Source organism: Alosa alosa, chromosome 21 (genome assembly GCF_017589495.1).
Source record: "Alosa alosa isolate M-15738 ecotype Scorff River chromosome 21, AALO_Geno_1.1, whole genome shotgun sequence".
Classification (NCBI taxonomy): domain Eukaryota; kingdom Metazoa; phylum Chordata; class Actinopteri; order Clupeiformes; family Clupeidae; genus Alosa; species Alosa alosa.
In genome coordinates this window covers 22738912-22764161 of record NC_063209.1, presented here as the reverse complement: position 1 = coordinate 22764161, position 25250 = coordinate 22738912, and the positions used below count along the sequence as shown (strand labels likewise).

Genomic DNA, 25250 nt, shown 5'->3' with positions numbered 1-25250 from the left:
TTGCGTGCAGTGAGATTTTCAAATGCTTGCGTGGTGCTGCCCCTCGAGTTGGGCCTACATTGTTCGTGGCCAGACCCTTAATCTTACCAGGGTCTGGATTTTCCAGGATAAAAGCGTCAGCTAATACATTTTAATCATAAACATAAAAACACATGAAAACTTCCTGTTCTAGTTTGATGTATGTTATACACAGCAGTGGTCATGCTTTTCTATGTATGTCCTTGTGAAGTTTGTATGTCTTTGTCAATGATTGTCCTAACTTTTTTTGTCCTTTGTTGTTCTTTGTTTGTTCTTTGTTGTCCGTCAGGCCTCAACGAAAAAGACCTCCTTCAGCATTCACTCATTACTCCCGGCAAAGACAGGTGTCTTGTCCTACTAACACCCCACTCGTGGCCTGCACCATGACGTGGTGAGTGGGCTTTCAACTAAATAGGTCTTACTTTCATGTTCCAGGTTTTCAAACAGCCTTCTTGACTGGCTACCACTCTCTCTTTTTTCGAGTTCCGCTTTCATATTTCCTAATCGTCTCATGCAAAGCCATTGTTGTCTGTGATAGCATGCATTGATGCGGGCAACGACAGGTGACGATAAGACATTTTTTTTTTTTTAAATGTCCAGCTTCCTCAAGGAGACTTACCTTGTGACGTATCATGCAGATTTGGTAACTCATGCAGATCAGGTACCCACATTATCACTTCTTTCATTTCTCATCATGACACAGCATGGCTGTTGATACAGATAAGTCACCCTCTATGATGAGCATTCATCTATTCAACAAAAGCATCCTTCTTCACAGGTATCTGAGCTCCCAATCAGGCAGGGGAAACTAAAGGAAACAGCTCAGACAGATTACTAGGAAGAGGCGCAGGACACCAGGTCAGAGGTCGTCACCATGAGAGTCATTTTATTAGAGTGGCATAATGCATTAGATGAGAAAATAAATCTACTGACTACTGTGGCGATTTATTTTATTTAAAGAAACTACTGCGTGATCTAAAAGAGACTAACTATAGCCACAACTATAGGTCTGAAAATAAAATATAAAATAGCTGATATAAAATCCAGGTAGGGGGGACAGTAATAGGCGATGATAGGGCAGTTGTAGGCATGGGACTTCAGGTGCGATGAGTGAGATGAGGGCCAAACACACGGATGGCTGAGGACTGGTGATGGTATACCTCACAAGTGAGGTAAGGGGGAAGAAAGAGAGATGTAGAGCAGTGGTGGAGGAAGTACTGAAACTCAGTACTTAAGTAAAAGTACAAATACACAGAGAAATATTTACTTTAGTAAAAGTAAAAGTACCACAATGACAACCCTACTTAAGTAAAAGTAAAAAGTACCTGCTTTTAAATGTACTTTAAGTATTAAAAGTAAAAGTATTTGCATAATGATTTATTCTCTTAATATCTATATTCTAAAAGGAAAAATCAGTATGGGCTGTGGCATTTTAATTAAGCTAGTTTTAGGTTATACTCAACTAGATAGTTTTAAGCTAATGCAATTGTGCTTGCCATCTGTGGCCCAGTTTACATTCTGACCTACAAGACTGTAATTCTGGTTACTAGGGTGATCTGCTGAGTAATATCATTCAGCAAAACACGAGAGCCTGAAGTTTAACGGGTAGACAAGGGAAACGTCCGGGTGGATCGTAATGCCAATTATGCTGATTGAACAGAAAAGTTGCTGAGAAAGGTGTCTTTATGATTAGGTTCAGTTTCACTTGGCGCAGACGCATAGACATTGAATGAGCTCACATTATTACCCCCAATTGTAGGCTATGCATCTTTGTTTGATCACACACAATTAAGGAATATTTCCTAATCTGGAAAATGTTACGTTTTTCCGCCACCGGTTCATTAATAGTCTAGGCTACCATTCATTTGTGCCGCAAATGATCAGACGCGGTGACAGAAGCATGGACATAGACTGTAACTTCGCTGATCCGCGGATAGCAATCTCATCGGAGAGGAGGCCCAAACGCTGCAGATAACAGACAGAGAAAGGCACAGAACACAGTTGCATGTACAGTGTAATAGCCATGGGTCTGGTGAATATAGCCTACCGAATGCAGATGGCTACAAGCTCACGCTTTGCCTGGTCTAGACTAAAAGCTTATGTTTCTAAGAATGCACGTGAAGCGCCCAGAATCTTTGGTAGCAACCCCGCCCCTGGTAAAACAAAAACGTGTTTGTCAGAGAGAAAAAACTGATCATAAAATGTATCGTAAAAAAGGAACGATGGTGTTGTAGAAATGTAGCGGAGTAAAAGTACAGATAATTGCTGTAAAATGTAACGAAGTAAAAGTCAAAAGTATGCACTACACATTTTACTTAAGTAAAGTACAAATACGTGGAAAATGTACTTAAGTACAGTAACGAAGTATTTGTACTTCGTTACATTCCACCACTGATGTAGAGTGGGTTAGTATTACTATAAATCAAAATGTTAATATCAATAAGTATATCAATGGTACTATGTAGTGTTATACCATAGTGAGAATAGGCAAGAGAGGGAGAGTTAAGAGAGAGAGCGTAAGGGGGGAGGGGAGAGAGGGGGGTTGTATGGCATGACACATGAAAATTCCATGACAGCACTATGCTATAGCAGCATAACTAAGGCATGATGAAGGGTAGTCGACACCAGTGCAGGTATGGTCAGTGACCACCATTGCACGCATGAGCGACATGGGGTGCCAGTCACACCAGGACACAGCAGTGTGGTCCATTCCAAAAATCCCTGAGGTGGGTGAAGTTCCACACTTCACCATACCTAACTATGGGAGGCACTAAAGAGGTATGTTTTAAGTCTAGACTTAAAGGAATTATCCGGAGTAAAATGCACTTTAGATCAATTTACGGATGATTGGGAGTACATACGTTGAGTTGACATCAAAATCGCTCTGGAAATTCACAATTCCGTCGCCGTTTTTAAAAAAAAAAAAATAGTCCAGTATTTCTTTCGAAATTGAAATGAAGTTGTATGGACTGGACTATGTTTTTAAACGGTGACGAAATTGTGAATTTCTAGAGCGTGTTACTCCACACTCGGCAATCGACTCCTACGGACTTTCCCCTAAAGACGCCAGCTGCAGCAGCAACATTTCCGGAAAGGTACTGGCTTGATGAAATTCAATCTAGACTCTCTATCCGACCACATAAAGACCTCGGGATAGTTCGGTTTGGCTTTAGGGACCCTCTACTCACTACCACGTAAGTGTAATGTTGTTTGGAACTGTAGAAGAGGTATAAAAATAGCATTTTGTAGCGGCGAAATGACTTGCCCTGGTCACTTCCAGGCTAACGAGTTTTGACTAAAAACGGTAAAATCGAACTTTTTCAAAACACATCCGAATGACATGATTTTGATGTCAACTCAATGTATGTACTCCTAATCATCCGTAAATTGATCTAAAGTGCATTTTACTCCGGATAATTCCTTTAAAAATAGTGAGGGTGTCTGCTAATCAAATTGAGGGAGGGACTAATTCCAGAGGAGGGGTGCGTGGTAGCAGAAAGCTCTGCCTCCTACTGTAGTTTTTGAGATTCTTACGGAATTGCAGTATTCTGTGACTGTAGCGGTCTGGGTGGGTTATATGGGACTAGGAGATCTTGTCGACAGTGTCGACATAAGCAGGGGTGGACTGGGACCAAAAATCGGCCCTGGCATATTTGGCCCAAGCGGCCCTCAAATCGGTCGGGCACACCTAATTAAATACAAAATCTTTGCATTACCCTCCTTAACTATGCATATATTTTCAACTGTCATGGAGCACTGAAAGTGATGTAGGCCTCATTGGCTATCACTCTGACTTATCAGAGGTTCCATACACATGATCTCCATATTCAAGTAGGCTAAAAAGCAATTATTAAAGAAGAGTTTCTGCTTGAATTCAAAGTATCATTTCAAATTATTCAATAGGCTACAATTGACAGAAGCATCAAAAATTACTGAAGCCTATGTGTAAAGAGTTAAATTACCCAGATTGTTTTAGACATTAATGTAATTTATACCAGTTATCACTGTAGGACAACTGAAACAACACGAAATAAACAGGGCTGTTGCTGGAAATATTTTATTCCTGTATACTACATTGCTGGTACATTTTGGAACATTATAGCTACATTAACTAATTATATTTAATGTCTTCCAGTAGCCTATCGTATAGGTTACTGTATATTAGTTGGCTTGTGCATGAATATGACTTGATGTTTTGTAGCCTACATTTCCGTCAGTCTACAGTCTTTTAGCCAATCTTTACCATGATAACCCTTCCAAGATAGAACCCTTTTGACACACTTTGAGAGACCAACCACCACTCATGCCATCGATGTTGAATTTTAGGCGTCTGACGGAAACTGATCAACAATTAACATCGATTTGACACTCTTTTGCTGTCCGGGTTTGCAAATCATTCATTTAGAACATTTAAGTTGCGCTATTTGTTATTATAACTTTATCACAGCACGGCCTTACGTTATCATTACCATATCATTACATTATCCCAATTAATAAGTCATCATAATCATCATCGTCAGCATGGCATGTCACACATAGCCTACCTGCTCCACCACTGAGTTCTTATAGCCTCAACTAGGTTCTGCCACCTGCTCACTGTCCCTTGCTCTGATGCTTGCTTATATCCTCGTTCAAACTCAACGAACTTCAACATGTTGCTGACATATGCTAGCCTACTTGCAATATTGTATTTTTGAAGCTGCTACATTGGGGTTACTTTTGCACTATTGTCACTACCGGCACCCACCGCAATTTCGTGTAGGCAACTTCGATTACTTTTAATGCAGTCACAAAATCCTGGCTCTGAGCCAAAATGCGAGGGGTGGGGCCTGACGTGATCTGTTATTTGATCAGTCGAGTGTCAATATGGAAATGTAACCAATGGGCCGCTGGTTGTCTTTCCTTTGGGCCGATCGTTGGCCAAAATGATTAAATTATATATAGCCTATTCTATCCGCCCAAAAGGGGCGTCGGCCCACCGGGAAAATGCCCGGTATGCCAGATGGCCAGTCCGCCCATGGACATAAGAGTGACATGACACTATCATGAAGGTGTTATAAACAAGTCATAAACGTTTATGACATAACGCTTCTGTTATTAAGTAACATTCGGTTTTTGTCATAACAAGTTAGGGTTAGGGTTAGGATTAGAGTTATGGTTAGGGTTGGGGTTAGGGTTAGGTGTCATGACAGTGTCATGTGTTGTTCATGACAGTGTAATGTCATTCTTATGTCGATACTGTCAAGTAAAGTGTTACCGAAATATGTTCATATTTTTTAGTCCTTGTGAGTGTGCGAGCAGCTGCATTTTGTATAAGCTGTAAGCTCTTTAGACCGGTATTATTGCAGTCAGCATATAGAGCATTGCAATAGTCTATCCTTGAGGTGACAAAAGCATGGATTAATTTCTCGGCGTCTGGTAAGGATCTTTGAAATGTTCCTTAAATGGTAAAATGACGTTTTGGTGATCTGTTTTAGGGCAGTTCCAGCGTTATGGATGTGACAATTGGACTCATATTGGTAAACAAAATGCCTTAGAGTGGGGGCAACATTAGTATCAGTGAATTAATTTGCATAACTTTTAATGCAACCTCTGTCCTCTGAATACTGAGAAATCCTCAAATTTCATATAATCAATTTCATCCTAAGAATACAAGGCATTTTATCAGCGTTATGGATGTGACATGAAATGGACACACTTTTGTGAGAGATTACAGGTTTTCTACAAACCTTTTTTTGAAGGATTTTGAAGGAAACTGCCGAAACTATGATATATGTACCATGAAGGAGACTTGAATGAACACAAAAAGTGTGTTTTTGAAACTATGCGTCATTTTCGTAATGCATTATGTAGGAAAAACTGGCGTTATGGATGTGACGGTTTCACGTTATGGATGTGACGTGTCTGAACCAGTGCTCGACAAACTACATAAAACACATAATTAAGTAGTGAATTTTGATATGAAACAATTGAAATAGTAATCATGAAAAACTAGCGATGAAATTATTGCTTCCTCAGTGCCCACTATGATCCACAGGAAGAATCAGGACAACAAGTCATTTAAAATATAAAAAATAAATTATTTTTTTTCTTTTACCATCATCAATTTTGGTCAGTGATTCCCGGGTTACTGAAACACCAGGGAACATGAAACTTGGTGGCCACTCCCCTAAATAACTAGCCCTACCTGAACCGTTGCACCCAAGATGACAAAATATTTATGGTATGTTAGTCTCAAGAGCCTGCATCAACCTATCCCATACCCACTCATTTATGATTTGCACACATAAAGTACATGCACGTGCACACACGCACATGCACACACACGCACATGCGCACACACACACACACACACACACACACACACACACACACACACACGCGCACGCACGCACAGTCGCACACATACAGACAGGCAAGCACACACACACATAAACACATACAGACAGGCAAGCAAACACACACACACACATGCACAAACACCCACCCACATGAATGCAGACACATAAACACACACACACACAGGCACGCATACGCATGTGGGCATGCAAACACACACGCACACACACACACACACACATAAACACAGGCACGCATACGCACATGCACACACAGACACACACAAAAAAAACACACACACACACACACACACTCTTATAAACAAAAGCAAACTCACATATACACACACTTATTTACATGCACATGAGTTGCAGGAGTAGGAGATGGAGACAAATTGACAAGCGTGATTTATTTTTGCGAAGAGAATATGCAGGACTGAGAGGCGGTCATATTTTGTACCGCTATGTGGTACATCTAGTTTATTGCTGCCCTTGCTCATGTTACTCTGTGGGTATTAGCTACAGAGGACCTGACACTTCAAATGCTGTCATATCGCATCACATTTAAAATTAAACTGTGTTAAGCAGACGTGAACGGCAGGCTGAACAGATCTGCAACAGAAAGAGGTTGCTATGTTAACTCCAGCTGCAAAGTCAGCCATCTTCACCAGCTAACACGATAATCCAGTCACTGTACAACATTATTATGACAGTTAGAGGAAGATAATCGCTCAGATTTTTGTTATTAGGCCACTTGAAAATAGGCTATGGCTAGGCTAATCACTGGAGGTATTTTAATATTATGTTTGTTTTGCTAATGGTTAGGCAAGGCCTTCCTGTGGTTTTGATCAACTTAATAATCTTTGAAATGTCAGTTGTAAACACTAGGCCTAAGTTGAAATGCGTTGAAACTGACATGCCACCAGAACAGGCGTTTTATCGGCTTTGAGGTATAATAAAGTCCCCAGTCTTGTAAATTCACATTATGTAACATCCATAACGTCACATCCATAACGCACCATTAAAGGTTTTAAAAGTAAGAAAGGGGCACAGTTTGGTCATCACACTTTACATTGATATAAATCAGCTTTGCACAGACAATATGGACATTGTCGCATCAACACTGTATGTGTAGCATACATTTTTCCTATAAAATGTTATGGATGTGACATGGCCATGGAACTTGCTGACTTAAAAACAAAAGCCTTACAAATGTAAGGAGTTGTGCTCTTAAAGGCAAGCTGAGCATAGACATTACTCTACCATTCCTTTGTCAATCTGGAATTTGTCAAATGACACAATTTGTTTAAACATTGGGGCCATTTATCCACTTTTGAAATATGTATAATATTACCATGTGAAAAATGTTGTTTCTGTATGGTTTCACACCATATTTATGATGTAAAAAGAGTGTCATTCTCCATCAAATTCAATCAGATCAGTTACAAACAATAAAATATAGACCTAAATGAAGATTTTAACAACAGTTCTATTTGCGTATGCACAACTTTTTTTTTCCATGGTAAGGATGACCTTTGCCTGGAATGGCCCTTTATGTGATTATTTAGTGATAGGTCCTGGTCAATTATAACTCCTAGGTTTTTAACACTTGTGGATGAGGTCAGTGGAAGATCACTATACAGTATGTAGCCTGTGATGAGGATAGAATATCCCTCATCTTTTTAGGACCTAAAACCATGACTTCTGTTTTATCTGAGTTCAAAAGCAGGAAATTGTTTATCATCCATGTCTTTATGTCTCTTATACATGTGTCTATCGTGTCAAAGGCAGCGCTGAGGTCCAGGAGGACCAATATTGATATATATCCATTATCAGCAGCAATGAGGAGGTCATTAAAAACTTTAACTAAGGCTGATTCAGTACTCTGGTGAGCTCTGAAGCCAGACTGATATAATTCTTGGATTTTGTTAATATGTAAGAAGGCACCAATTTGTTTGGACACTATTTTTTCTAGTATTTTTGACATGAAAGGGAGATTAGATATAGGCCTATAGTTGGCCAGGTTTGTTAGGGTCAAGGCTAGGTTTTTTGAGGGATGGCTTAATAACATTATCTGATAACTTAAACAACTGTGGTACATGCCCTGATAGCATTGAATTATTTATAATCTGGAGCAAATCATTATCCAGGAAAGGGAAAGCAGACTTAAGAAGGTGGGTAGGAATAGGGTCTAGTAGACTAGTTGTAGATTTTGATGATGAGGAAATTGTGGAAGTGAGGTCTAATATTTCGATAGGTGTAAATTAATTAAATGTTGTTCGAGGTCTCATCTGTGATTCTATTATGTTTTCGCTATCGTTCAGCAATGGAGTTTGAATATTTGGTGAAACTGATTGGTTATTAATCTTATCTAGAAGAAATAATAGTTTTTCTTTTAGCAAATATTGAAAACTGGGTCCCACAGACCCAAACACCTTACAAGGGGTAATAAAGGTTCAAATGCAGAATGGATGTGAAATGTTTTCCCCCTGCAGTCATCAAATGTTCTGCACAACCACATTGCCTTGATCTGTTTTAAATGGTTGAGCAATTAACTTGAGACAAATGTCCCATCATGATCAAAGGATTTCCTCCCCACAAAAGTTCCTAAATTACTTTCCTGAGTTTCAGTGACCGTTACTGTTTTCCAATAGTTGATTGTTAAACCACTAGAGCAAAATTGATTTGTCTTTGCATGATAGATTAAACAGAAACTTCAAAATCCCCCTTTATGCAGTGCAGAGGCAGCGACTGTTCCATTGAAGTCTATGGCCATAGTTTAGAATTTTACCACATATGCTAAGGTCTTGGTTGTTTAGAGTTAGGAATGTGAATTTTGGGTACGTTTTCATGATCCTCAAACCCTTCTGACCATTTCAGGTACATTTTTAGCATTTTTGAGCATTCCAGTCTGGAGAAAATAGACATTACTCTACCATTCCTTTGACCTTAGATCAGGTGTGCGCCTGTTATTTATTCTGCTGCTGTTAGCCAGTTACTATGTACGCTCATCAATAGGTCAACAAAACACCCCTTTATACAGACAGGACTCAATCCCCATTTTGCGCCCATAGAAAATGAACTATCTTGCTACGCCATGTATAATCTTTAATTAAATAAATAATGCTTGCGTACTTCCTGTGTATGAGCCAGGGGATTCCCCTTCCCTTGACATCACTTATCTCTTCCTGTGGAGGAATCTAGGTTGAAAGATAAGCTTCAAGGTTACAACTGAGTAAGTTGGTACAGTGGATATACTGTATTATGGTTGATCATTATTCAGTAAATACACCAAACTTGTCACATAAAAAGCTTGTCACCTGCACCCCCACTTTACTGACTGACTTGCTGGAGGAAACAGTCGAGGAGATGGATGGAGATGGTGAAGAAGGCGAGGAGCAAGAGATTGATTATGAAGACCTGCCGTATGATGAATAGACATCACTGGCCTTGACCTTTTGGCTTTTGATTAGAATCACTCTTTTCTATTACAGTTTATTCTAATAGGGATTTGTTATACCCTATACAGTATATACACATATTTGACTATATGAGTGGTTTTCTGTTTTGTTTCAATAAATATAATACCAATATAACGGTTTGAATAGTAACTCCTTATTATGGGAGATGGACCAACATGTGACAATATTTCAAGTAGAGATCATCAACATTTGCTTATTAGACATCTTAAAGACTGTAAAAACTGTCTAGGAGTTCCAGTTATCCAATGTCACCAATTTTTTACATTTTGTTGTGTTTATTTGAGTTTTAATGCACCATACATCATCTAATCATGACAATTCTCACATCTAATGCAAAGATTAAGAGAAAATGGGGTTGATTGTGTCTGTAGGATGTATTGTTCAGATTCTATGTAGATTTAAAGTTTTCTTTTTTCACAGCTGAAAATCAAGCACGGACACAAAAGATGGTACAAAAAAAAAAAAAAAACACATATGGGACAATAACTTGTGTGGGGAACATCAAAATTCCTTTTCTAGACACCGTAAGGATTACAAAAAACTAGGTTAAAAAATATACCTTACGGGTGCAGATGACCCCCCCCCCCTTTCCTACCAGACTAATAAGCTATGTTCCATTATCCGCATCATAGTTGTTCCCACAAGGCTTCCGTTTTAACGTTCCATATGTTATCTTAATGCAGAGGAAGTAGATTGGGAACAAAATAGAACGTTCAAGCATTGTTTTTGTTTATTTTGTTGAAAGGTTCTATAGGAAAGGGAGAGTATCTAGACATACTGGAAACTGTGTAAGAGAGGCATCATCTCCCTTGTTGACCTGTTCTTGATCCTTGTGTGTGAAAATGCTGTATGGGCGTACATTTGAGAGGTTGCCTGTTTAGGACCTTTTCAGTGAATGGAATGACATCCTGTGGGGCAAATAATATCAGAAGTGTCAAAACATCTGACTGTGGAAAACCACATTTCCACTCCCAAAATAGATAAAGAATATCCATCATATAGGCTAACATTTGCATGTCTACTCAGTGACAGTTGTAAGACAACTCGTTCTTCTTATTCTCGCTAAAGATATAGGCCCATAGCATTGTACTGACTGGCTATGGGTTAAGTATTTTGAATAGTTTCTATTAAAATGCATGTTTTTTTTTGTGTAGGTTTAAAAAGTGCTTAGACATCTTCTTATGTGCACAGGTGTCTATGTAGCATCATGTAACATTTCCACTTCCATGTAAAACAGACCGCAGTTACCCATGCCTGATTTTGGACTATGTAAAGGCCCATCGTGGGCTCAGTATGAGAATAAAACATCAGCGCAATTACAATTGATTTCAAGTAGCCTGATGCATGGAATTCATGAATTACATTACATTACATTACATGGATAACATGGATATCAAATTGCTCTCAACTCAATATGCACAGTGTATACTTACATACTAACATACACAAACAAACAGTGCTACATTTATGACAGTCATTGTTTTGATTATAAAAAATGTAAATAAGTAAAGTTATGTATGTGGGCCCTAGTTCAAAAAGTGCCCTCCATCTTTCTATGTGATCCATCTAAAGAGATCTAAGAGGCAAAGAACATATCATCATGGCCTAAGAGATCTAAGAGGCAAATAACATATCATCATACAAATACTAGTTAAAACCCGAATGTCAAATATGTCACATTTTGTATATTACTGACTATGGGTGTGTGACCTGAGTGTCATTTAGATTAGAATGGCTCTATTGTAGCCTGGCTTTCGCCGTCAGATCAGGCTGGGTTCACCCAGCCTAGCTCTGTTGTCCTCTCAAGGGGTTTTCACAAAGAAGTTCATTGGTCATGGGTCAGCAGCTCCATGTCAAGCACCAAGTTGTCTTTTTTGACCCAGTATTTGAGTAAGTTGGTTACAATTGGATACTTGTCACTAGGCAAAACCCAAATGTCATTCAAATATGTCATCTTTTGTGTATTTCAAATTTAAGCTTGTGCACTTAGGAAGTGTACCTTTTGGAAGCTTAAAAGATCCTTTGACTTGGAGGTAAGATGCTGAAAGAGCAGAGAGGCACCTGGTCCACCTGTTGACTCAGTCCTTCCTTAAACATGTACAATGTCAATATTCATCTGACCCTATTTTTTGGTTTTTCCTGAGCACATACCCAATGGGGCTTTTATATTTAAATGTATCACCAGCACATGCTATTGTCGTTCTATGTTATGTATCTTAATTTAATATGTTAATGTGTAAAGCATGCTATTGTTGTTCCATGTTATGTATCTTAATTTAATATGTTAATGTTAGGGCTGTCAATCGATTAAAAAAAAATATCGAATTAATTACATACTCTGTGATTAATTAATCTAAATTAATCACATATAATATTTTTGCTGTGAAAGTATTTTAAATGTTTAAATTCAAATGAATCATTGAATAATCAGCATTAGTGACATTAAAGTTCAAAAACTCTTTAATTATTATTTTCACTGTTCAAATAATGGCCATAATAATAAATGATATGACCTAATATGCTGAGGAAATAAATTCAAAAGTGCTATGGGAAGAAGTTTTTTTTTCACATACAAGGCATTTCAGGCCACAGATATAACCTAGGGGACACAATGAAAATAAATGAACACTCAACACTCAACTCCCCTCAATGTCAACACTATTTCTTTGCATTGATGTGCGACTTTAGAGTTGACGAACTCCGGTTATATGCAAATTCCTTGCTGCAGACATTGCAGAGGACTTAATTTTAATCAACACTTTATTTTTATCAACACCATCAGGCCGTTGTTTAAAAGTAAATGTTCCAATCAATGATCTAGGCAGCACATTTTCTACTCTTTCCTTCATTTTACAGTCTAATGGTTACTGACTAGAACGGCTCGGGGTCAAAGGTCGTACGGAATCGATTAATCTGCACTATTTTTTTAATCAGTTATATTTTCTCAAATTAATTAATCCAAATTAATCAGTTACTTTGACAGCCCTAGTTAATATGTAAAGCAACGATCCATAAAATGGTTGTCCTGTCAGGAAGTACTTCTCTGAATAATAGGCACTTATTGTTTCTCAACATCTCTGAGCTGTTCTATCAAAAGGCTTTATTGTGTATGACTACTGGTGTGTGACCTGAGTGTCATTTAGATTTGATTAGCTGTTTTCCTCTCAAGAGGTTTTCACAAGGAAGTTCATGAGTCAGCAGCTCTATGTCAATCATCAAGCTGTCTTTTTTGATCCAGCATCATTAATTATTATTCAGTAAATACACCATACTTGTCACACAAAAGGTATGATTTATTGGTAAGTACTCTCTCTCTCTCTCTCTCTCTCTCTTTTCTCTCTGTCACACACACACACAGACAGGCACAATGGCATCCTCCACCAAACCCACTACCAAACCCACCTCTATGTGTCCACCAATTACATACAGACATGGATGACAACCACTCACCTGAAATTCAAGAGTATGACAACTGAGGTGTTGCTTCCAAATGCTTCTTCATTGACACCACCCATATGGGTATATATAGCTGTGTGTTTATGTCCATATATAATTATTGCCTTGGGTTGGAGGTTCATAAGCCAACCGCAATGACTAACTCAGGCTCATTGACACCACCTATGCAAGCTACTTATGGTTTCATAGGTCCTCTACAGTGGATCTTCAGTCAGAATACAAGCTTGCAGATTGCTTGTTTGTAGCCTACACTGCTTCATCTCATGTGACATATAGCAATTACGGTATGTGGCATGGAGTGAAACTGTTAGCTGATAGATAGCCAAACTGACAATATCTCCTCTTCCTGAGCTCGAGGTGACACTTGTGTAGGGTAGCCATCATTGGCATCAGTTTGATTCTCTCAGTGACTATTGTTTTTTTTACATGATGTTTATCATGCATCACAGGGATCGTTGTCTTGAGTTGGGTTGGGTGCCTTGGGAGATTGTTTAGCCACCTGCAACGACCTGCAACTCTGGCTCACACCACCAGAATGCCACGTGGGGGAAAAAGCAAAATACACTGGGCAGAGTAATAAACTTAATGTGCCCCAATTCCCGTGCGGGATGAATGAAACTAGAGGACTTAGGCATGACAGGTGTTATGTATCTTAATTTATTACGTTAATGTGTAAAGCAACAGTTCATAAAAGGGTTGTCCCGTCAGGAAGTACTTCGAAGAATAATAGGGACTTAAGTGTGTTTTTGTTTCTGGCAACATTTCTGAGAAGTTCTATCAAAAGGCTTTATTGTGTATGACTATGGGTGTGTGACCTGAGTGTCATTTAGAATCGATTGGCTGGTTTCTTCTCAAGGGGTTTTCCACAAGGAAGTTCACGAGTCAGCAACTCCATATCAATCACCAAGCTGTCTTTTTTGACCCAGTATTTGAGTAAGTTGGTTACAGTGGATATCATCATTGATTATTATTCAGTAAATACACCATACTTGTCACAAAAAAGGTATGATTTATTGGTAATTACTCTCTCTCTCTCTGTCACACACACACACACACAGACTGAAAGACAGACTATCCATTTGTCTGTACTACTGAGTGTCATATGTTCATCATCTACCTCCTTCCCCTCGGTAACACATCATCAGGCACTATGGCATCTACTTTCATTCAAAAATGACATACACCTCTATGTGTTCACCAAACCAACTACCACTCTCCCTCTCAATACCCTCATTGCTTGTCTCCATGACATACAGACATGGACGAAGTACTCACCTGAAATTCAAGATTCAAGAAATTCAAGAGTTCATTTGGAGGTGTTGCTTCCAAATGCTTCTTCATTGACACCACCCATATGGATATATATATATATAGCTGTTTATGTTTGTATGTGATTGTTGCCTTGGGTTGGAGGTTCTTAAGCCAACTGCAATGACTAGCAGGCTCATTGATGCCACTTATGCAAGCTACTTATGGTTTCATAGGTCCTCTACAGTGGATGAAGCTCCACTACACCATCAGGTGCCTTGGGAGATTGTTTAGCCATCTGCAAGGACTAACTCAGATGACCTTAATGTTTAGCCATCTGCAATGACTAACTCTGGCTCACACCACCAGAATGCCATGCAGGGCAAAATGCAAAATAAAAATACGCTGGGCAGATGACCTTAATGACGTTAATGTATGAGTATATATACTCTTTTGATCCCGTGAGGGAAATTTGGTCTCTGCATCTATCCCAATCCGTGAATTAGTGAAACACTCAGCACACAGTGAGGTGAAGCACACACTAATCCCGGCGCAGTGAGTGAACAACAGCGGCGCTCGGGGAGCAGTAAGGGGTTAAGGGCCTTGCTCAAGGGCACTTCAGTCGTGCCTACTGGTTGGGGTTTCGAACCGGCAACCCTCCGGTTACAAGTCCGAAACGCTAACCAGTAGGCCATTATTGCATCAGTGACTCAGCATGTCCAGTTAAGTGTCTGGCAAGGCTATTGGCCTGTTAATCTTTTCTTGTATGTGATGTTAGCTATTCAGGAAATATCTGTGCTTTGTTTTCAGAGGCTGTGATAAAGCCCATAATGTTTCTTTAATTTGATTTAACCACATGGTCTAGTGTGAATATAAATTATGCCATTGTCGGAATTCATAACTTGCATTTACAATGGTCAGTTCTGTAAATTACAGCTATTCAAATACTATATGTAAATATGATAAAGTTATTGTTCCTTTCACTCTTTATCGTTGGGAGTGTCACATCAAGGCTTTGATAAGCAACCTTGGCCAATACATTCAGATTCAAAGCAAACATCTTGTAGACAACCTCTCGTCCACAGTATGTGATGTTGAGTCCAGATAGCAGATTATATCTTCTTACTGTTACATGTACTGTTCTGGGACAAAAGCTAATGAGTACAGGCCATGGCAATCAAGGGAGCAGTGCACAAGATATTCCACACATGAAAAAAATAATGTTTTGTATTAGATATTCAATATATTAATAATAGAAATTGTTAGTGCCATGTTTCATATTGTAATTTAGACTCAGATTTAGATTCATATTATTTAGATTCATGTTTAGTGATTTTTTATTATAGCATGATTATGATTATGTTATGATTGCATAATTGTATTTTATAGTTTGCATGTTAGTTTAGTATACATGCATTGCTTAGAATAACCATAGATGCATAGGACATAGGAGCTGCTTGAGAGCGCGCGCTGAGCTATGACGTAGGGAGCTCGCGCATTGATGGAGTGTAAACTGTGTGATTTCTATATTTTGTTTGTATTCATCAACACACTGTTTTCTACCGTCGTTCAACACACCAAACACGCATGGATCATTCTTTCTGTCTTAGAGTGGTTAAGTGAATGAATGTTGAGAAATACTTACCGATCACAAGAAGGGAACTTTAGCCACCAGAAATTATCTGTATAAGTATATATACAGTATAAGTATATATACTGTTTTGATCCTGTGAGGGAAATTTGGTCTCTGTATTTATCCCAATCCCTGAATTAGTGAAACACACTCAGCACACAGTGAACACACAGTGAGGTGAAACACACACTTATCCCGACGCAGTGAGCTGCCTGCTACAGTGGCGCTCAGGGAGCAGTGATGGGTTAGGTGCCTTGCTCAAGGGCACTTCAGCCGCTCCAACTTAACTGTTCCTAATTAACCGTAACTCACTTCTTGAAAAAAATTGCTTTTGTAAAATGGCTCAGGAATCTTCAGGGAATATACAATACTGCATTTTGTATCCCTCAGAGAAATGTTTTTTTGAAATACAACACGAGTTTTAAAACAAGCATATGGCATAAAATTGTTCAGACATACAGAAGACACTGCTATGTAGTAAATGACTTTCACAGCTGATGGCCGATTTTTAGTGAAGCTTAGGAGTACCTGCTCCCTGTGCAACAAGGTGTCTGCATTTAATAATCTATGAGACATTTTATGTTTAATGTCCTATTGTCTTGAAGGGCATTTCTTTTTATCATCATTATTACTAGTATTTATTCATTATTATTCTTGTATAGTTATGTTTTGTGTTAACTTGTTGCTAATATATAGTGTAAGACTGTTATTATTGGTTATTTATGACAGAGGAAGATGTTAACTTTACATAATGACTGAGTAGAGCCAAAGACCTTCTAGGCAAGTCCATCCACTTGGCGGCCATCTTGGTGACGCACTTTGGGCAGTTATTGGGCAGCTATTTTCCTATTTGAGTGAATGGGGAGGCATACGGGTTACTTACATTACAGAAAGGGGTGGGATATGTGTAGACTACTGCCATATTGGTGTTATGAACTACCCCCATGCATTTCTGTGGAGGATTCTTTGAGCGCCATTTAGAGCAGAGGTGGAGTGGTCAGAGTGCTTTGGACATTAATAGCCATTGTGTGATGTGGTGGGCACATGGTTGCTATTACACATTTCTCTCATATTCATAGTTCATAGTGTTTGTAGCTCTGTTGGCTGTAAATTACTGATTTTATTTTATTTCATTGCCTAATATTATCATGAACTCTCACAAGGAAAGACATTGTGGGGAATACTGTTTTTCTGGCGACTTCTCATAGGAGTATTGAGATGAATGAAACAACACACAAGGTGAAATTTACTGATCATTTTATGTATTTATTCATTTAAATATTTCAACTAAAATAAAAGTACATCATTATAAAACAATGATTAAGCCACAAAAAGAACCAAAGGCAGAGAAACCTACTTACAGAGACTGTTCAAAGTAGTTTTATATTTACATGTGAATTCTGCTTTCCAGCACCATTAATTCAGATTCAAGACAGATCCATGGTTCTACCAAAGGACACAATAACAAAAAAGTCTGGAAAGAGAAAATATCAAGTGTTTTCAAAAACTTAGCTACACACACCCTGCAGTCAATTCATAACAGTAACATCAGTACAAATTAGCCAATGGCCAAATCAAAAGAACAACAGACAGCTTAATCAGTTTGTAGAGCCACACGTGACCGAGTCATTTTCAGAAAAAAATCACATAATTTCATCTTTAGCCAGCGTTCATTAATGCAGAAGGCAAAGTGAAAGTGAAAGCAATGTTCAGCGTGACTTCTTAGCTATTGCTACACCCTGTACACTGACTAAGAAAATGGGTTTGGCTTCACGGAAACATCTGTGATTCACTGAATGGTCTGTTTTGACAAGAAAAACAAACAAACCAACAGACAGATGGACAAGAAAGCCAATTTGAAAACTAACTTACAGCATATGTACAACTCTAAAAACCATGGTGTACCAAAGGCCTCACTGGCACTGGTTTCTTGGATTGGAAATTCTGGCTCTGAGACCGGAAAAACTGGCGAGCAGGAGTGGGCACTGGGAGGAGGAGCGACGTCGCTCACTGGATCTGGGCGAGGAGAGGGCTGCAGTCGCCCAGCTGGTCCAGCTGGTCCACGGCCTGGATGAGTCCCTCGACCCGGTCGGCGGGCAGCACGGTACCAGCATTGCCGCGGAACTTCTTGCGCAGGCTCTCGTCGGTCAGCGGGTTGCGCCAGTGGCCGTAGAAGGTGTCGCAGCGACCGCGCAGCACGTCGCCGCTGGCCAACGTCACCTGCACCTCGCCGTACATGCGGTCGAAGTTGGCCGGGTTGTCGGCGGGGTGCTGGACACGCACCAGCGCGAGCAGGGCGTGCAGCTCAGGCCGGCGCAGCGCCTCGTCGGAGAACGAGCGTACGGTCACCTCGCCGTCCAGCAGCGCAGTGCAGGCGTTGAACTGGAACGAGTGACGTGCCTCGTGCTCGGACTCCGGGAATGGCCGGTTGATGTACTTGGACACTGGCACACGCAGGAGGATCTCGCGCACTGCCCCGGGGGACACGCATCCACCGGTCAGCCCCACCAGGGCCTCGTGCACGGTGGCGGCGGCGTCGGCCACCCAGTGCATGCCCAGGTGCGCCGGGAAGCGCTTGAAGCCCATGTCCTGCTCCTCCAGCAGGAAGCTGTGGGAGTCATGGTCATCGGGCGAGGGCAGTGCCCGTGGGGCGTAGTCCTCGTAGAAGGCGCTGAAGCCTGACACGCCGGGCACTGCGTCCAGCACCAGCGCGCTGGCCTCCAGGCCTCTAGAGGCCAGCAGTGCCGCCTCCAGGCCCAGGCGCGCCGCGTTGCCAATGTGGAAGGGCTTGGACTGCGTGGCGGCATTAGCCATGGGCGCACCCGAGAGAGAGGCAGCAATGGCCAGGGCATGGCTGCACTGGGAGCGCTCCAGGGAGAGCAGGCGGGCGCAGGCCGCTGCACTGCCCATAGTGCCCACCACTGTGGGCGGATGGAACCTGGAAGAGAGAGAGAGAAAGAGAGAAAAAAAGACAGAAAGAGAGAGAGAAAAACAGAAAACAAAGAGGAGAAGAGGGGACGAGAAGATGACTAAGTGAGAGGAGTGTTTTGGAATCGCTCACCACACACCAGAAAACCTTAGGGCTGAACAAACTGTCCCAGCTGGGAGGATACAACACTTTAAATAAGGACAGGTGGGCTTTTGTGAGCCTCTGTTCCTAAATTACACAGGGCACAAGGCCGAGCTGTTGCAGGACTGAGTGGGCCCTTGTCAAGGCGTGTCAGAGGAAATAACAGATTATGGTATTTCATGTCATTTGGACGCAGAGGAGGAGGGTCACTGATGGTCATTCGGAATCGCAGCGGTCTGAGTAAATACATGTCTGAAGGAACTCTTAGTAACTTCCTTGGCTGAGCTAAAACTGGCCAAAGGGCCTCTCCCTACCAGTCTGCCATGTGTGTGTGTGTGTGAATGAATGTGTGTGTGTGTGTGTGTGTGTGAGAGAGCGAGAGAGAGAGAGTGACACAGAGTGACCGGAAAATGCCAATGTTGTGGGATATGTTTGCATGCATTAACTGAACCACTCTAGAGTTTATTTAGAGGTTCTGTTATTCTGGCTTCATTTAAAGTGACTGCTGTTATTGCAATCTCACAATCTCTCTCCTATATGTATTTTTGAGTATAGTAACCAAACAAACACATGCTGCAACACAAGATCTTGTCCAGTGGACTAAAAACGAACTTATGTTTAAAAGGAACTTATTGGTTCCTCCTTCACTCACCTCTTTGGGATGTTGCAAGCTTCGTTGGAGAACCTCAACAGCCGACCTTGGACCTCGATGCCCACGTTGAAGGCCAACAGGAAGTCCAGACCGCTTGGCTTGCTGTTGCCAGGCAACATATCACTGATGGCCAACAGGGCGGGCAGAACGGCACCAGAGGGGTGGGTGGCCGGATGCCAGGTGTCATCAAAGTCCATGGAGTGGGACTGTGGGGTGGGGAGAAAGACACAAGTTAGAGCCACCTCAAACAAACCCCCCTCATTCTTTGTTCTTATTCTTGGCCTGGCTATTGAAGATGGGCAAACCAAATGTTGCCCCAAGTCCCAGCGCTATTCTGGGACGGACCTGTTCCTCGAGTTCTTTAGTGTGCTTCTCTACTCAGTTGGAGGCTTTGGCCGAGCCATTTGTACGGGTCAGGATATGGTCCTGTGGCTGTCTGGCCCCGGCGTGAAACAAAAACACTCCCCTGGGCCAGAATCCGACCGCAGGAAAGGGTGAGTGAGTAATAACAGACCCCGGGAACGTCATGCTCGGAATCAGTAAATAGGTATTACCCGAGAACATCTCTAATATTTCCTGACAGGGGCATCGGCTTACCAATGACACTGTGTTATTAGACTTACAGGAGAGGCATGTCTCGCTCCCCACCCCTGAACACTCATAACCCTTCCATGTCCAAACACTTCCAAACACCTTTGTAGATTTTCACCATCAGCCGCCTTCTCCCTCTCCCTGAAGCCAGCACCATCATTACCACCATTCCTGCATGCTTGGCAGCGGCAAGTCTGTGAAGACCATTTGATCCTAACATGGCAGTTCACTAGACCCGAGCCTGCTACGCATGTGCCACCGTGGGGGTTCGGAGGGTCACCAATACTCACCGCCACGCCGTTAACGAAGGCTGCCAGGGTAGGGGAGAGCCTTGTGTCCTTGCGGCCGTACACAGAGCTGATGTAATCCGGAGCATACATGTGCTGGAGAGAGAGAGAGAGAGAGAGAGAGAGAGAGAGAGAGAGAGAGAGAGAAAGACAGAAATGTTAGTCACACATGCTCCCCAGACTGAGCCAGCATGGCTATCATGAAGGGAAGCTGTGGAGAGGAGCCAGACACAGACAAAAGACAGGGAGGGGGGACGGAGAGAGACGTTCTGCAATCACTGGCCACCAGACTGCAGTTCCAGGCACACAGGAAAAAGCAGTTGAGGCACTCTTGGCTGCAGACAGCACACACACACACACACACACACACACACACACACACACACACACACACACACACATATGCACTACGACACTGGAATGGAGTGTACTCTATAAAGCACAGTGGCTATCCGTCAAATGCCTTTCCTTGAATTCCACGCCTCGTGAAAACAGTGAGACTAAAGAGACATGGTGTTTCTGAGCCCTGGAAAACATGCCTGCAAACACTGTTTCATTCACTTGCTATGCAGACTTGGCAGTTTACAGATGTAACGGGAAATTCATGGAGTTCTCCATTCACGATAGCGACATTATAACCTGACTTATAATCTTACATATTTGTTTACACAAAGTGACCATTGTAACTATTGCCAGCACTGACAGCATTGTTTGTGGCTGGATAAAAGAAAATGGTCACACACTCTACAGTATATTGTTTTCCATCTGGGCGTTAAATGACAATGACAATGTTGACAATAGCTCTAAACAATCAAACCACCCAGTAGAACTGATTTCATTGCCTTCGATCTCGGGGGCGCTATCACCATGTTAAGCAATCTGCGTGCTACCATGTTAAACGTTCTGCATGCCAGCACAATAAATAAACCCAAGGGTGATAATATTAGTAGGAGGGTGATAATAGTAGTAATATAAACATCCTCTATTCTGCCCTATCCTCATGTACGCCAAGTAGGCGCCCACTGAAACTCAACACCATTGACTTGGTGCCCGCCGGTGGTGCCCGTGGGTGGTGGTGCCCGTGGGTGGTGGTGCCTACCTGGCAGTGCTGCAGCGCCAGCTCGAACACCTCGGTGGTGCTGCCGATGAGGCCCACGCCCAGGCTGTCCAGCACCATGCGCTTGCTGCGCTGCAGGACTGTGGGGGACAAATGCTGGGGCCGCACGCCCTGGATGAAGCGTCCGAAGCTGCTTGTGACCGTCTCCTCTGGGGCAGGCCGATCCACCACTGTTTACCGGGAGGAGGAAGAGAGGGAGGGAGGGAGGGAGGGGCGGGGTGAGATGGGTGGAGAAAGATGGAGGTTGAGAGAGGGTTAACATTTCGAGATGAGTTACAGCTGAATAGCTCCATATGTAATGTATTCTGATGGTACAGACTGCACATCCATTGAGAGTACAGTGTGTAGTACCTTATGACAATACTGTCTCGGTTTACTCTATGTTATGATATGATGAAAGCTCATCTTGGAGCTTAACATTACAAGAAAGGTGAGATGAAATTAGGTGTGTGTGTGTGGGTGTGTATGTGTGTGTGTGTGTGTTAGTGAGTGAGAGAGAGAGAGAGATCTTACCATCCAAGGCTGATTTGTGCAGGCTGCGCACAGCGGACAGTGGAGTGATGGCCTTCTGCAGACAGACAGACAGACAGACAGAGACACATGACCGTCATTGCATAGTGCTGACAGATGTGATGAAACAACAGTGGACATTCCACACCCAACATTCAGCAAGCTGACCGACAGGTTCTCCAATTCCCTCTTCCCCTTTGAAACAGGAAGTTAACAAGCCTGCCCTGCATTCTCCCAAAGAAAATGATAACACCTCACTCTCTGTCTTCTTGTCCAGTTTATCTAGTTAATGTAAACCATTCCTAAGTGGTTACTCTCTGTCTTCTTGTCCAGTTTATCTGGTTAATGTAAACCATTCCTAAGTGGTTACTCTCTGTCTTCTTGTCCAGTTTATCTAGTTAATGTAAACCATTCCTAAGTGGTTACTCTCTGTCTTCTTGTCCAGTTTATCTAGTTAATGTAAACCATTCCTAAGTGGTTACTCTCTGTCTTCTTGTCCAGTTTATCTAGTTAATGTAAACCATTCCTAAGTGGTTACTCTCTGTCTTCTTGTCCAGTTTATCTAGTTAATGTAAACCATTCCTAAGTGGTTACTCTCTGACATTCTTTCTTCTTCCTTCCCCTCGTTGTCATTATGGCACTCTATCATCGAATAGTATTGTTCAGCAGAACAGGTTCCCTACACCCGCAAGAGTGGAAAAAACTCTGAAATTTGACCCTGGAGGCTGCTGCCGTGATTTCATTATGACTCGTCTCTCGTCACTCGCAATCGCTCTGTCGATCTGCTGTCACACAGTAATGGCTGTTGATTCATGTATATCAATTGCGTGGCCAAAAATAGCTACAGTGTACAGTGCCGTAACTTTTTCGGAGCTCAGAAGATAACGGCCAGGCTAAAAAAAAAAAAAAAAAAAAAAAAAGAAAAAAGAGAGAAAAAGGGAAAAAAAGAAAAATGGGTTTTGCCAAATACTAAGCTAGCCAGGATTGAACCGCAAGAATGCAAACCCATCACGAATACCAAGGGCTCAGCTCCCCTCCCTTTACACAGCCTCCAAGTACCAACTATGAGGAGCCTACACTCCCTCTCTCTCACACACACACACATATGTCATTACATTTCTCCCACATTAATAATGCAACCGCATAGAAAATGTCATAGCATCACACACAAACTGGTAAGAAAACAATAATTAATTAATTAACTAATTAATTTAACGTACTTTTATCCCTAGTGTTAGTTCATGATGATAAGGCTCCTTACCTTCACTTTGGAGAGCATGTTGTCAGTTTAGATTGGTGCAGGAGAAGGTGAGTAAGATTCAGCTCAGCTGTTGCTCTCTTGCAGTTGGTCTTGGCTGCCTTGTTGCCTCTTGAGTGCTGGATGCTGTGGTGTCGGGAGACTTCGGTTCTCTTCAGGTTACATCTGAAAGCCATCCCTTATTTATAGCGCTGAACTCTGAAAGGCTATTGATATGACCCAAGGTCGGAAATTCCAAATTGCGTGACTTTTTTTTTTCCATCACTAATGGGTGGGATTTCAGCTCATCAGCGCCGGAAACATATTGTTTAAGATGAGGGTCAGTGATGACATCACTGAGGGGGGACACCCGGTTGGCCCAGAGTTAAGGAACTCCTCCCATCCATGTGATCAGGTCTCCTATAAACTTAGAGCATCTTTTCCTGAAGATCTGTACACTTCAGACTGAGCACCTCCATCAGGTAAATGACTTCTGTCTGTTTTGACCTCCGTTCATGTGAGAGATGTAATTGCCTATTTATATTTGTGAACACAAATATATATTTAAATACTACTTTTTTTTTTTTGTTTTACTACGATTTTTTTTTTGTTTTAATGAAATTATGAAATTCTGCCTGCTGAATACAGTAAAAGTTGTGTAATACATGCAATATGATGACTGATGTTAATGATATGTTAGATTATTGTGTATTAGGATTATATATTATGTAAGTAATTGTAAGTATGTACAGTAAGTTCACACTTAAATTGTACTATTATTCTCATCAAATGTAGCAAGCTTTATAACGAATAAACGAGTATAATATATACTTTATAATGTGATTATATGTTACTCAAAATAAATTGTAATATTACTACACATACAATTTAAAAAATGGTCTGAATGCATGCTAAAATGTTAGTAGAATAACTAGTAGTAACTGTATAAGATTAGAAATGTCTGTTAAAGTCTGTTAAAAATGAAACGTACTGTCAGCAGAATCCACTTGAGCTAGAAGCCAGATGAGTGAGTGGAAGAGGTGAGAGTGAGACAGAGGAGTATGTACACACACACACACACACACACACGCGGGCGTGCGCGTGCGCTTCACTTTGGCTCAGAACACCTCGGTGTGTGCAAACATTGTGTGTACAGTGTGTGTGGCATCCTCATCAGTCCTGTTGTTTCTGGCTCTTGACTTAGCATACTGCACCTGTGTGACGGAGAAACACCTCTAAAACACACCTGTGAGAGAAGGAAAGATAGAGCAAGAGGGAGGAGAGAGGGCGAAGAGCGAAGGTGGAGGAGGAGAGAGAGCAAAAAGAGAGAGGGGGGTGGAAGAAGTAGGATGGTTTGAAGAGGCTAGTTAAAGTGGAAAGTGTGGCAACAATTTTCAAGCATCACTCTGAATAAATATTTGCCTGTCTGAAACAAATTTAGATTTTATTCATGAAAACAGAAAGTTGAAGAAAATAACTCTGTGGTTTTCTTATAAATCTGTCAGCTGGTATATTAAAGTTCAGTGTGGATATTTAAGTTTCAAAACAGGAATTAGTCATGTAAGAGTTCGCCATAATGGTTATAACAGTTACAATGTAAAACTGTCTGAT

The 25250-nt window shown here is 41.3% G+C and overlaps 1 protein-coding gene across 2 annotated transcripts; it reads right to left on the bottom strand.

The window, feature by feature from the left end:
• Window positions 1–17986: 17986 nt before the first annotated feature.
• irg1l (immunoresponsive gene 1, like) lies at window positions 17987–24941 on the bottom strand. 2 transcript variants are annotated; one of them, XM_048230625.1, is made up of 7 exons: window positions 24631–24941; window positions 23664–24173; window positions 22406–22460; window positions 21875–22062; window positions 20779–20871; window positions 19898–20103; window positions 17987–19113 (listed from the first exon to the last, which is right to left on the bottom strand). In XM_048230625.1, the coding sequence occupies exons 2-7, from the start codon at window positions 23679–23681 to the stop codon at window positions 18183–18185; spliced, it is 1491 nt and encodes a 496-aa protein (XP_048086582.1). In that variant the 5' UTR covers window positions 23682–24173; window positions 24631–24941; the 3' UTR covers window positions 17987–18182. The 2 variants fall into 2 exon arrangements, with proteins under 2 accessions (XP_048086582.1, XP_048086581.1); XM_048230624.1 differs by having other exon boundaries at window positions 23664–23825.
• Window positions 24942–25250: the final 309 nt, after the last annotated feature.